The sequence below is a fragment of the Pongo abelii genome, chromosome 12 (assembly GCF_028885655.2).
Source record: "Pongo abelii isolate AG06213 chromosome 12, NHGRI_mPonAbe1-v2.0_pri, whole genome shotgun sequence".
NCBI lineage: Eukaryota > Metazoa > Chordata > Mammalia > Primates > Hominidae > Pongo > Pongo abelii.
The window spans coordinates 41,663,731-41,675,578 of NC_071997.2; the positions used below are offsets into that span (position 1 = coordinate 41,663,731).

Genomic DNA, 11,848 nt, shown 5'->3' on the forward strand with positions numbered 1-11,848 from the left:
TCTCAACCATGTGTCTACCAATAAGCCTGGGCAGATGAAAGAGGAAGCATTACAGTTTCCTTCTCCCTGACTGGTTTATGGCAGATTGTGTTTCCAAAGGTAGCCTCAGAATACGTCCCATCCCACATGCTATTCTAGAAACTTATCTTCCTCCACCAAGAGCTAGAATCTAATTCCCTATGTCTTGAATCTGGAAAGGTTTGGGACTTGCCTGCAACCAAAAGAATGTAGCCAGTGTTTCACATGACTTCCAAGGTTGGGTCATAAAATGAGATGCAGTCTCCACCTTGGTAGTTGCGATCTTGAGCTCCAAGTAAGAAATCTGACACCCACTCCCGCCCTGAGGCCACAGTGCTGAGAGAAAGCCCAGGCCACATGCAGGTGTGCTGGCAGCCTGCTCCAACAGAAGTCCCAGCTGATAACCGGCATGAAGTGCCACAAGTGCAAGGGAGCACTTGAGGACTCCAGGCCTCAGCCTTTGCACCTCACCTGACACTTTGCACCTCACCAGCTGAGGTCCTGGACACCATGGGGCAGAGACTGGCCAATGAGATCAGTGCAACTCATAAAATGTGACTGCAATAAGGACATGGATGATACTCATGAATGAGTGGAGACACTTCTAAGAGTATTTCTGATTAGCCAGAGCTCAAGAAAACTTACATTTCCCTGAAATCTTACGACTCATATGAGAGAACACTTGACGAACATAAGGACTAGATAACCCCAAACTTGGAAAGCTCACCGCTCTGTGGAAAAGCTGGATTTGAGAACTTGGTTGGTCCCAGAGGGCGAACTGGAGGCTCCTAGCATCACCCTCAAGTCTTGGGCTCGGAACTGCCAAAGGGGAGAATTGGGTCTGCCAAGTCCCGTTTGGAAGGTTATGCCCCGGCCCAAAGGTCCAGCAGACGGCAGGCAAGAAATGGGCTGTCAAAAGAGACTGGTTCTGCCACAGATGTCCTTTTCCCTCAGAAAGAAAACAGAGAAGGGCCCTGGCACTTCTTCCCGGTGGTGAGATGTGTGGTGGGTGAGAGAGACAGAGAGGAGGAGAGAGAGAGAGAGAGGGAGAGAGTTCATGACAGCAACATGGCGGCCATGTCGCTCATAAGTTGAGCCAACGTGCATCAGGCCCCTCAACAGTCTCTCTGGTCAGACAAAACACAGCACCTCCCTGGGGGCAAGTCAGAAAATTGGGTGGAGAAAAACAAAGTGTTCAGCCCAACACTGCCCCTCCGTGGTAGGGGAGAGGAAATCCCCTCCACATGAACTGAGAACAAGGAAAGACAATTCCCCACCCACACCAGATGAAAGCTGCGGTCGGTCCACCTTCTGTCCCAGGCCCTTGTGTTAGAGCAGTTTTCACAGCTCCCTCTCTGTGTGAGCACAAAGGAAGGGAGACCCCAAGAATGAAGAACCCCTCCCACGTGTCCACAGCTGGTGGACTCCCAATGGCTGCGGGGAGAGGCACTCAGCTTGAGCCCACGGACTTCTCGCTCCCTCCCGAAGGCAGACTCGGAGGACAGGCCGGGCCGGGCCGGGCCGGGCTCCCCCTCCCTGGACCACATGCATCTTCGCACAGAGCGAGATCATGTTCTGGTGAAGTGCGGACTGTGGAGGAAGGAAAGGTCAGGGTCATCCGATGTTGGGAGAGAGAAAAAGGGATTCAGTGTCCATCTCCAGGAAGTGAGAGGACAATGGAGCACAGGCAGTAAAGCATGGTCCTGGTTTCCAAGGAAGCCGGTAAACAGAGGAGGGGCACCAGACTGCTCTGTGGGGTCTCCCCTCCTCCTGGTCTCTTTTCTAGGCACCAACCCGCCACACTTTGTGCCCAAGTCTGATAGATGGGAAGATCGAACTGGGCAGGTAAGTGGCAGACATGCTGGGGTGATTGTATTCCTGGAGCCACTGCCAGATGGATAAACAAAAACCAAGGACTGGATTTTAAACATAAAAGAGCTGGCAGGGCGCAGTGGCTCACACCTGTAATCCCAACACTTTGGGAGGCTGAGGTGAGCAAATTGCTTGAGCCCAGGAATTCGAGACCAGCCTGGGCAACATGGCAAGACCCTGTCTCTACAAAAAAATACAAAAATTCACCGGGTGTGGTGGTGCACATCTGTAGTCCCAGCTACTCGGGAGGCTGAGGTGGGAGGATCGCTTGAACCTGGGAGACCGAGGCTGCAGTGAGCTATGATCACACCACACTGCACTCTAGCCGGGGCCACAGAGTGAGACCCTGTCTCAAAAAAAAAAAAAAGAAAGAAAGAGAAAAGAGCAAATGCTTCTCTTCTGTTGGTAGTCCCTGAATGCCCCTGTCATCCCCATCTCCACTTCCCTAAAAACCTTCAGGCTCCGGGAAGCTTGACAGCAGCTCCTGTCACGATGCCTCATTTCATCCACTACCAGCCACAGATACATCCCTGTGAACCTGGCATAGTTCCCCGTATACGGTAGGCACTCAATTCATGCTAGTCAGATCAAGAAACTTGAGGAGTGGCCTGTGTGGATTTTAGGACCCTTGTCCCCCTCTAATCCTGGATTCTCATTGTCCCTGCACAGACAACAAATGCCTCCTAGGCATTCAGAGGCTGAGCAGAGCCAACTCTGCCTTGGTGAGTGGTGAGCATGGCCAGCAGGGCAGACATCCACCAGCTATCCTCACTCAGGCCCTTGGAAGCCTGTGGGCTCCCAGCACCTTCCCTGTGCCAGGAGCCCTGAGCTCTGGGCTTCCCCAGCCAGGAAATAAGCCACCCTTATCTCTTCACCATGGGCCTCTGCAAAGCACAGGCAGTCCCCAAGTGTGGGAATTGCAGAGATGGAAGGAGTCTCTTGTTTGCCTCAAGGGCAGTTTGCAACTGGCGTGTGGCCTGTCCTCATGAAGTTTCACCCTTCTGGCAAGGACATGCTGGTGAGGACATCACTTTAGCCACAAGCCAACTTGCTTGGTCATTTATGACAGCTGGCTTTGCCCAGATGGCTCAGGGCTCACCTGCAGCCACTGTTAGGGGACCTACAAGGCACCAGCTTCAACTTCCCTTCACACAGGCAATCCACACCTCACGGAGGCCCAGGCAAGGGCCCACGAACACCCTATCTGATATACATAAGGAATCGGAGGTGAAGATATCTCCAGAAGTGACGGGTGATGCACTGTCAGGCTTTCCACCCTGGACTGCCTCTTCTTCAAAAAGAATAAAACAGATTAATCCAACAGATGAACTGTCTGCTGGGATCTGGGCATGTCCACGGTACTGGGGACACAGCAAGATACAGAGCAAAGTCTGCCTGCAGCGACTGCAGTCTCCCATCTTTGCAACTGGTGCCTCCTGGAGAGCAATTGGTTGCAGTGAGGTGCTGGCCATCTCCCTCAGAAATGACTTCAGCGACAATCACCCCGAGTGTCTGACTCACCGGCTGCTCTGGTTCTTCCCTGCCAGCCGCAGTAGCACAACAAGGCAGCAAATCTTTGGGGCTCTTGGCCATACAGGACAGAGCACAAGCACCCCATGATTTCCAGGAATTCCCACAGCCTTGGAGTCTGGTTTGGTGGCAGGGGATGGGGAAGGCTATGCCCTGAGCAATCACTATTCGGCATTCCAGTCACCTGTGCTCCAAGCTGCAGAATACAGCCCCACTCCTGTTTTTGTTTTGTTTTTTTTAAACACTTTGTTTTTCTCCACCCAATTTTCTTTTAAAAAATTTTTTTAAAGAAATTAAAAAAAAATAAAAGAGCAGGCTGGGCATGGTGGCTCATGCCTGTAATCCCAGCACTTTGGGAGGCCAAGGCAGGAGGATCACTTGAGCCAAGGAGTCAGAGATCAGCCTGGGCAACATAGTGTGACCCCATCTCTACAAAAAATTGAAAAATTAGCCGGCACATGCCTGTCGTTTCAGCTACTTGGGCGAGTGAGGTGGGAGAATCGCTTGAGCCCAGGAAGTCAATGCGGTGGTAAGTTGCTGCGTTTGTGCCGCTGCACTCCAGCCTGGGTGACAAGAGCAAGAAACTGTCTCAAAAAAAAAAGAAAAAAAAGAGTTCCTGGTCTGTTTTTCTGGCAGATCCCAGCCATGTCCAGGTCCAAGGCCCAGCACTCAAACTGGTGCCTCCATTTCCTTTGATCCCTGTGCAGAATTGCACTGACTTGTTTTGAGCTAGATTCTCATTTCTGATAGTCTTTGCAGAAAGCCTGAAACTCATCCTTTAAGGCCTAAAGACTTGAGGGAAGCCTTCAGCACCTGCAGCTGGGGAGGCAGGAGTTCTTGTCAGTCTCTTGGTACTGGTAACGGGCAGTGCACACATTGACGTTAATGAGACTTAAAAACTGCAGCATCTGGCTGCCTGGCCAGGTGGAAAGAAAACCCACAGCAGCATGTGGACAAAGGCACTGCCTCTGTTTCCCTCCAGAAAGCAACAGAACTCAGGTGAGAGCTGCCGGCTCACCTGGCTACACATATAAAAGCAAAGCCAAGATCCAAGCACACACGCTTATTCCAAGGTGGAAGGTCATCTCCAAAGGTGTCCGGGAGGGTGCTAGGGGCTGGCGCAGTAAGTAAGCAATTCAAATTAATGAATTGGCTGATTGACTCCAAGTTTGATTTAAATTCACAACAACCAGGTTCTGTATTTGTGCTCAGGGATGCCCCATCCCTCTCACGGGACTGGCTTCCGGCTTCTTCCAGGGTTTGCTCCTTATTCCAGTTAGGTATTCAGTGTCGCCAAGCCAGGGCAGCCTTGTGACTACAGTGAGTTGCTAACAGCAGGGCAGCACTGTTTCAAACAGACACCCAAACACCTGTTTTTCTTGTTAAGTAAAAACAAGTTAATAGTCACAGCAAAACCATGAAAGAAAACCACAAGTGACCTAAGGATTTCTGACTCACCCCCAGCCTGGGTACTTTGTGACATTCCACCAAAAGCATCAGCCACCTGCGGCTGCCCTGAGAACTGCTGATCAGCAGTCCTTTTGTCTCCCTAAGTCAGGGTAATTACCCATGTGTGCCCTGCCCCCAGATGGCTCTTGCCTTCAGAAAAAAGAAAAAAAAAAAAAAAGAACAGAGAAAAAAAAACGAAAACCACCTTCCCTCTAAGCCCAAGTGACTAAGAAAAGCTGGCAGGGACCCTCCCTCAGACCATAATGGTGGGAAACCTCTTGCAAAACAGTTTTCTCTGCAAGATAAACTGTCTGTTCCCAGCAGCCAAGTGCCACACCCGAGAGAGGGTGAGAGGTTTCCTTTAAGAAGCCTCCAGAAAACATCGCGAACAGTTGCTCCCCTATGCACTAGGAATAACTGTGAAGAGTTACACCCTAAGTAAGATTTTTTTGTTCTTTTTTTATTTTAAGTGTAGCCTCCAGGATAGGCCCAGCATCTGCACTATTCTAGAAACCAGTGCTGTGGAGCTCCAGCTCAGCCTAGACCTGGTAACCTCCTATGGGCAGAGGGATGGCCACACACCAGGCCCTGTCCCTGTTTGATCACTTACTGTCACAAGTCTAGCTGTCCAAGGGGGCGCAGGGACCTGTCAGGCCCCATAGCCATTCTGGAAGAGGTGGCCCGCGTGAAAGTTGTCATGCTCTGTGTCACATAGCTCAGGTCTTGTGGTCACACCTGGAAGGAACTGGGACTGGGCTGCAAGCCAAGGCTGCCTTCTATAGGCTGAACCATGCACAGGCGGCAGTAGGCAATGAGTTGCCTGTTCCCAAACGGTACCCACTAGGCTGCCCTGCCGGGGACTGGGACCCTCTGACCCCACCAGAGTCTCCTTCTCAGCAAGGGCAGGAGAGGGGACAGCCCCACTTCATCTGCCCACAATACCCTTGTGCCTCCTGAGCCTCCATCCACCTGCAAGTGCTGTGCCCTGCGCCCGGCTGGGCTCCCTATGAGCACAGGGAACACCTCTGCCCTCTAAACACCCGCCAGTGGGCACAGTGTTCAGGCCATGCTGCCAAGGCAGCAGCTAGGAATTCAGGAATTCAGAGAAGATGCGAAGGACAGAAACATGAAGGGACTGCTGGGGCACCAAGGTAAGGAGGGACAAGGTTGCCAAACCCCATGTGTAGGAGCCACTGTGCATCCTGCCCATGGGACAAGCACCACCTGAAGACGCAAGAAGACCTCCCTCAGTTCGAGGGAAAATATCTCCCCCAGAGGCCCCCGTACATACTGAAAATCTCTTATGATAATCACCCCTAGTGATTCTAGGTCACTGCCTCTGCTCCTGGATTGCTCAATCTGTGGGACGAGGCGCATGGAAGGTAACATTCATTTAGCAACTCCCAAGCTTTTCTTTTTTGTTTGTTTGCTTTTTTTTTAGACTGATAGACTGAATCTTGCTCTGTCACCCAGGCTGGAATGCAGTGGCACAGTCTCGGCTCACTACAACCTCTACCTCCTGGGTTCAAGCGATTCTCCTGCCTCAGCCTCCTGAGTAGCTGGGATTACAGGTATGTGCCACCATGCACAGCTAATTTTTGTATTTTAGTAGAGATGGGGTTTCACCACGTTGGCCAGGCTGGTCTTGAACTCCTGGCCTCAAGTGATGCACCCACCTCAGCCTCATAAAGTGCTGGGATGACAGGCATGACCCACCATGCCCAGCCCTCCTAAGTTTTTCAGTACATTTCCAATATCAACTTTTCCATCAGTGATCCCAACCACTCAAAAGGTGGACAGCCTGTTAGCCCATTTTATAGATGAAGGATGTGATGATGAGTGAGATTTAGTAATGTCTGCAGAGCCACTGAAGCCCAGATTCAACCCCACGGACATCAGCCATGACAGCCCATGGCTCTGTGGTGTCACACACCTGCAGCAGGACACTGTTTCTCACATTTCTACTGGCACCTGGCACCGAGCAGATGCCAGCCTGGGGGAGAAGGCACCTGGAGCATCTAATGCTTGACCTTCTGCCCTGGTCTGGTGGTCCTGGGCCCTCAGCTGTCTTGGGAAGAGGTGGCAGTGGATGCCTAGCAGAGGTTTTGACCCCTGGAGGGTGCTCTTTGGACACCTCCTGGGGTGACATTCGTCACTTCATTTCATTTCAGCATCACGAACATTGGCTGAGTGTATGGCTGGCTCCAGGCATCGTGTTTTTAGCTAAGACCTTTCTACAAATCTTTTTTATGGTTATTTAAAGAAATAAACCTAAATTTGAGGATCATTATGTTCTGCTTCACTGGCACTCAGAATCTACTTCACCCAGGAGGCTCAGAACTCAGCAGTTAGCAAGAAAAGTAGCCTCTGAACCCGAACAAAAGAGAAACATTACTGCAGAAAGCCAACACTTCCTTTCGGGACACCCTAAGGACTGCCTTCCCAGAGTCTGTGTAGTTAGAATTATGTGTAAAGTGACAATTTTGATGTTCTTCAGAGAGAGAGTCCAGCCTGACCTGAGCGTGCTTGGAACCTGCCGACTGTTAACTGGGTACAGAGAAAAGTCAGAAGAAACATCAGGAATTCAGGAGTCCACACACCTGCTGTATGTTACTGCTCACCCAAGGCATTGGGTCATTATGATTCGCACCAGATCTGACACAGGTGCATTCTCAAGACTCATTCATTCCCTTCCTCCGTTGTGGCCTACGGCTCTGTAAGCAACAAGTCAAATCTCAACCTCTCTCTTCATTTCAGAAATCACAGAAAGAATGTGCAATGAATAAATGGCCTCCTCTCACCTCCACAGCCCCCAGCTGAGGTTGCTGGCAGTTGCTGGCAGCCTCAGGCATGTGTCTTTGGAAGAACTATTCTGGAAAACAATTTGGCAATCTGGGTTTGAGGCCTTTATAATAAAGGAGTTTATATCCCCCCACCTGGCAATAACCCTTCTGGCAAACCATGGGAAGGAAGGAGTCAGAAACTTGGACTTCTTTGCAAAGATGTTCATTGAAGCTTTATATATAGTTGTAAAAAACTGGCAACAGTGCATCTGTCCCACAATATGGGAACAGTTAAATAATTATGGCACTGCTATAAGATGGAATCTATTGTAGCAACTTCAAGATGGTGTTTTTCAAGACTATTTAATGATGCAGAAACATAGTTATATGATGCAAAGTGGAAAGCTATAGTACAAAATTTATACACAACGAATTCCAAAACAACAATAAAATTACACATATATGTGTATATACAGAGAACTGGGAAGAAATACAACAAAATGTCAAAAGTGGGTATCTCTGGATGGTGAGATTATGTTTCATTTTTATCTTCTCTTTGCCCCTCTATTATTTTCTATATGTTTTTATAATTTTAAAAAGCTACTGAAAAGAAATTTCTACCAAAAATTATAAGAAAAAAATGTTCCCTAATTAATGCTTCAAAGTTTGGGTTTTTAGAAAATGTTCTATGTGGAATTTTAGTTAAACACGGCTGTAAAAATCAACAGCTCTTGTCCTGGTCTGGCTTTGCTCTTGCAGAGCTGAGCCTGGTGCCCAGTGCCAGCCTCTGGTTCCTGTCCCCAAGAGCAAAATGGGGCAGGGGCCAAGGGCAAACAGCAAAGGATCGCAATAATTCTGGAAAGTCACAACAAAATGTCTCAGCACACCTGACTTAGGACAGCATCTTTTGAGATTATTTTTTTAAACACTGTAATAAATGGGTTGCAGGAAAGGGTTATATAATTACTCTGTTTACACTGAGAGATTTAAAACAAAGAAAAAGTGTTAGGTATAAGCCACAGGATACATAAAGTTACTGACGGTTCATCCACCCAGTGTGGAGCTTGAAGAAAGCAACAGCTTCCATCTCACAGGACACCTCTGGCCACCTGGAGCATTGGTTGAGGCTTCTGAAGCCCCATGCCTGCAGCAGAGAGGAGGCCAGGGACTGGTCAGCATGTCCCTGATGGAGGCAGCAAAGAGTGTGCTCTCTAGTAAGAAGCCCAGCAGCACTGCCAACATGTCCCTTACATGGGTGCTTTTGACTCTATTTTGACTCTACATAATCATCTGCATGCCCCTAGAGCCCTCCCACCTGGCTTCTTCCACTTGCTCTTCACATGTTTAGACAAGGAAATTGCTTCTCCAATGCAGGCCAAGGAATTTGGCCTTAGACTTATGCATGCCCCAAATATCCTGACAAAGCAGTGCAAGAAAGCCCCTGTTGCTGATACAGAAGCCCCCAGGAAGGGTGTTCTGCACCCTCACTCCTGAGCTTCTGGAAGTAAGGGACATTTCTTTCTGTGGTCAGCCTGGGAGTCAACCCAAATCCACGGGAAGGGGCAGCATTCCAGCCGGCCTGGAAGCTTCCATCTATGGAGTGAGTTAGGCCATCACAGTTCAGGGAATCCTGAGGGAGACTGCTTAGAACTCCTACCACTGCCAGGATAACATGAAGGACTCCCTCAGCCTCTTCTGCTCTGTGGGCTGCAGGGTCTATAAAATATGTCTCTGCCCACTGCCTTTCCAGACATGGGGCTTGACGACAACTAAACCAGATCATGAGTGAAGCCTTCGAAGAGTGAAAAAGCTATGTAAATGCAAGTGATTTTCATGTTTTAAAAAGCTTTTTTTCAAGCCACAGAAACTAATAAGTCTCCAGATATAGTCATTGGTGACTCTTACAGGTAAGAGGTGAATGCTTCCTGCTCCAAGCTGAGGAAGGGAAGGAATAACAGTAGCCATTCTGCTCCCTCCCAATGCTGGCCACTTGCTCAGCCAAGCCTGGCTCCTCTAAAAGCAGAACCAGGGCAGGAGGCACAGAAGAAGGGAGAGGGCTGGGAGTCAGCTGGGCTAACGACAGCGGCCCAGGGGAAAGGGGAGGGGAGGGCCAGGACCCTGGTGGCTGCTGGGACGTGGCAGATTCCACAACAGGGGAGAATGCAGACACACTGCCCTGTGTTCCTCACCCACAGGGAACTTGCAACAATTTCTGTTGCAAGTTTACAGTGAGGTTTGGTTTTGAACTGAAGCTCTTCTGGATGCCATGCTTTGGAAGCTGGTGGTAGGGCTGAGCTCTGCGATTCTGCTGCCCGAGGCTTTCCCTCCTAAAGCAGGCCTCAGCAGAGGCTGCTAAGGCCAAGGTCAACAACATGCGCTTTGCAGGCAAAAATTTTTACATCACAAGGTTCAAGCGCAGGAAGAACCCCTAGACCAATATTTCCCAAAATGTATCCCCCCATCACCACCATCACCACAGAAAGGAGGTTTTGTGGTCAAAAAACAAGGGGAAAGTGCTTGCTGAACACCAAACAGTTTTCTTCCTGCAGGTATTTGTAGAGTCTTTAATATGCTAATGAACTTGTAATTGAGAGGACGTGGAAGACCAGCTTTTTCCAGACATACTTGCCCATGGAACCTTCTCGGTGAGACACCCACTAGCATCTGGAACACAATTTACTGCTCTTAGTTTTAAAGAAAAAAGGAAAGTTAAGAGGTTAAGGGATTTGCCTGAGGTCACGTGACCTGTGTACTCAAGGTCAGAAGCAGTTCCAGACCAACGCCTACTCCCCTGAAGACTCACCTGTGCACAGGTGTCCTGCCACCTCCAGGTAACCTCCCAATGAAACTGCCTTTGCAAAAATTATAACAGTGAGAAAATTATGACAGTGAAAGAGATCTGATTTAATCACTCCCATCTTGCTTTTAACTTCCAGAGTATCCTTGGTCATTCTTGGACCTGGGGCAAGCTAACTTTGGGAGAAATTTAGTTTACAGTTTCAATGATGATAGCCCTTCCCCAAAACTAACCACCTTTGTAAAACTGAAGAGAGACCACAAAGTTAGGGGGATGAGAGGGGCTGAATTCTGCTAAGATGTAGACATAAATGATTACCAAGTCCCTCAGATAACATCACTCTTGTAGAGCCTCAGATTGGCCTTTTGGGATGTCCTTTCAGGATTTTGCATTTCTGATGACCGAGTGGCCCCACCCAGACCCATGACTCTTGGCTCAACTGCTCCTGAAGCTCCCACCCAGAAGTGAACTCAGAGCGTGAGAACCATTTTCCACACCTCTGTTATTGCATCCCCAACTAATCAGCAGCACCCATTCCCCTAGCTCCTGCCCACAAAACTATCCTTGAAAAACCCTAGCCTCCAAATTTTCAGGGAAACTGACTTGAGTAATAAACTCCAGTCTCCTGTTCAGCTGGCTCTGTGTGTCTTCAACTCTTTCTCTATTGCAATTCCTCTGTTCTTGATAAATTGGCTGTATCTGGGCAGGGGGCGAGGAGAACCCACTGGGCAGTTACACCAACACCCCAACTACGCTCTCTTCAGTTAGACTGCCTTTCCATATCACCCCAAACTGAACATGATTGAAGGTCAATTTTGTAATGGAAACTCAGCCATTTGCCCCAGTGCTAAATGTACATATTGATCATGGATTGCTTGGAACTACTCGTGCCACAACTCACTTCAGCATTGATTTATGTGATGGTGAAATCTGTTGGGGAACTGGAAGAACAAGAGAATCTAACCAAAACAGTGGACTTAGGAAATCCCTGCAGAATCCCTGCTCGCTTCCATCTCGCAAAACCCTACATCAATCACAGCCCCGGCTCACAGCAAGACTCAGGTAGCCCCACAACTGGGGATGTGAGTGAAAGCCCTCCTGCTGCAGCCCAGGGCTGAGGGCAAGCCTCGGATGAGAGGGGTTTGTTTAGCCCCCTCAGAAGACAGCTGGTTAGTGTAAATGTTTTTTAGAAACTTGCCTGGGGATAATTAAAGTCTATGTAGCCTCTGCTCTCCTGATCTCTCATTTCTATTATCCAGACCAGAAAACAAAGAGAGTCATGATCTTTTCTTGTTGGATAGAAATAAACTTTCAAGCTCCTTGTTGCTTCTGCAATGGTCAAGCTGGAGATCACCAGCCACTGAGGTGAAGAACACAGGAGGAGAGAACACAGGGCCCA

At 49.1% G+C, this 11,848-nt stretch overlaps 1 protein-coding gene across 2 annotated transcripts; it reads left to right on the top strand.

The window, feature by feature from the left end:
* The first annotated feature begins 1,437 nt into the window (after positions 1–1,437).
* On the top strand, positions 1,438–6,440 carry LOC129057649 (uncharacterized). 2 transcript variants are annotated; one of them, XM_054547927.2, is made up of 2 exons: positions 1,438–1,863; positions 3,046–4,439. In XM_054547927.2, exons 1-2 carry the CDS (start codon positions 1,564–1,566, stop codon positions 3,508–3,510), a joined length of 765 nt encoding a protein of 254 aa, XP_054403902.1. In that variant the 5' UTR covers positions 1,438–1,563; the 3' UTR covers positions 3,511–4,439. The 2 variants fall into 2 exon arrangements, 1 of the variants encoding a protein (XP_054403902.1); XR_008522297.2 differs by lacking the exon at positions 3,046–4,439 and adding an exon at positions 6,343–6,440 and having other exon boundaries at positions 1,720–1,863.
* The last annotated feature ends 5,408 nt before the right edge of the window (positions 6,441–11,848 follow it).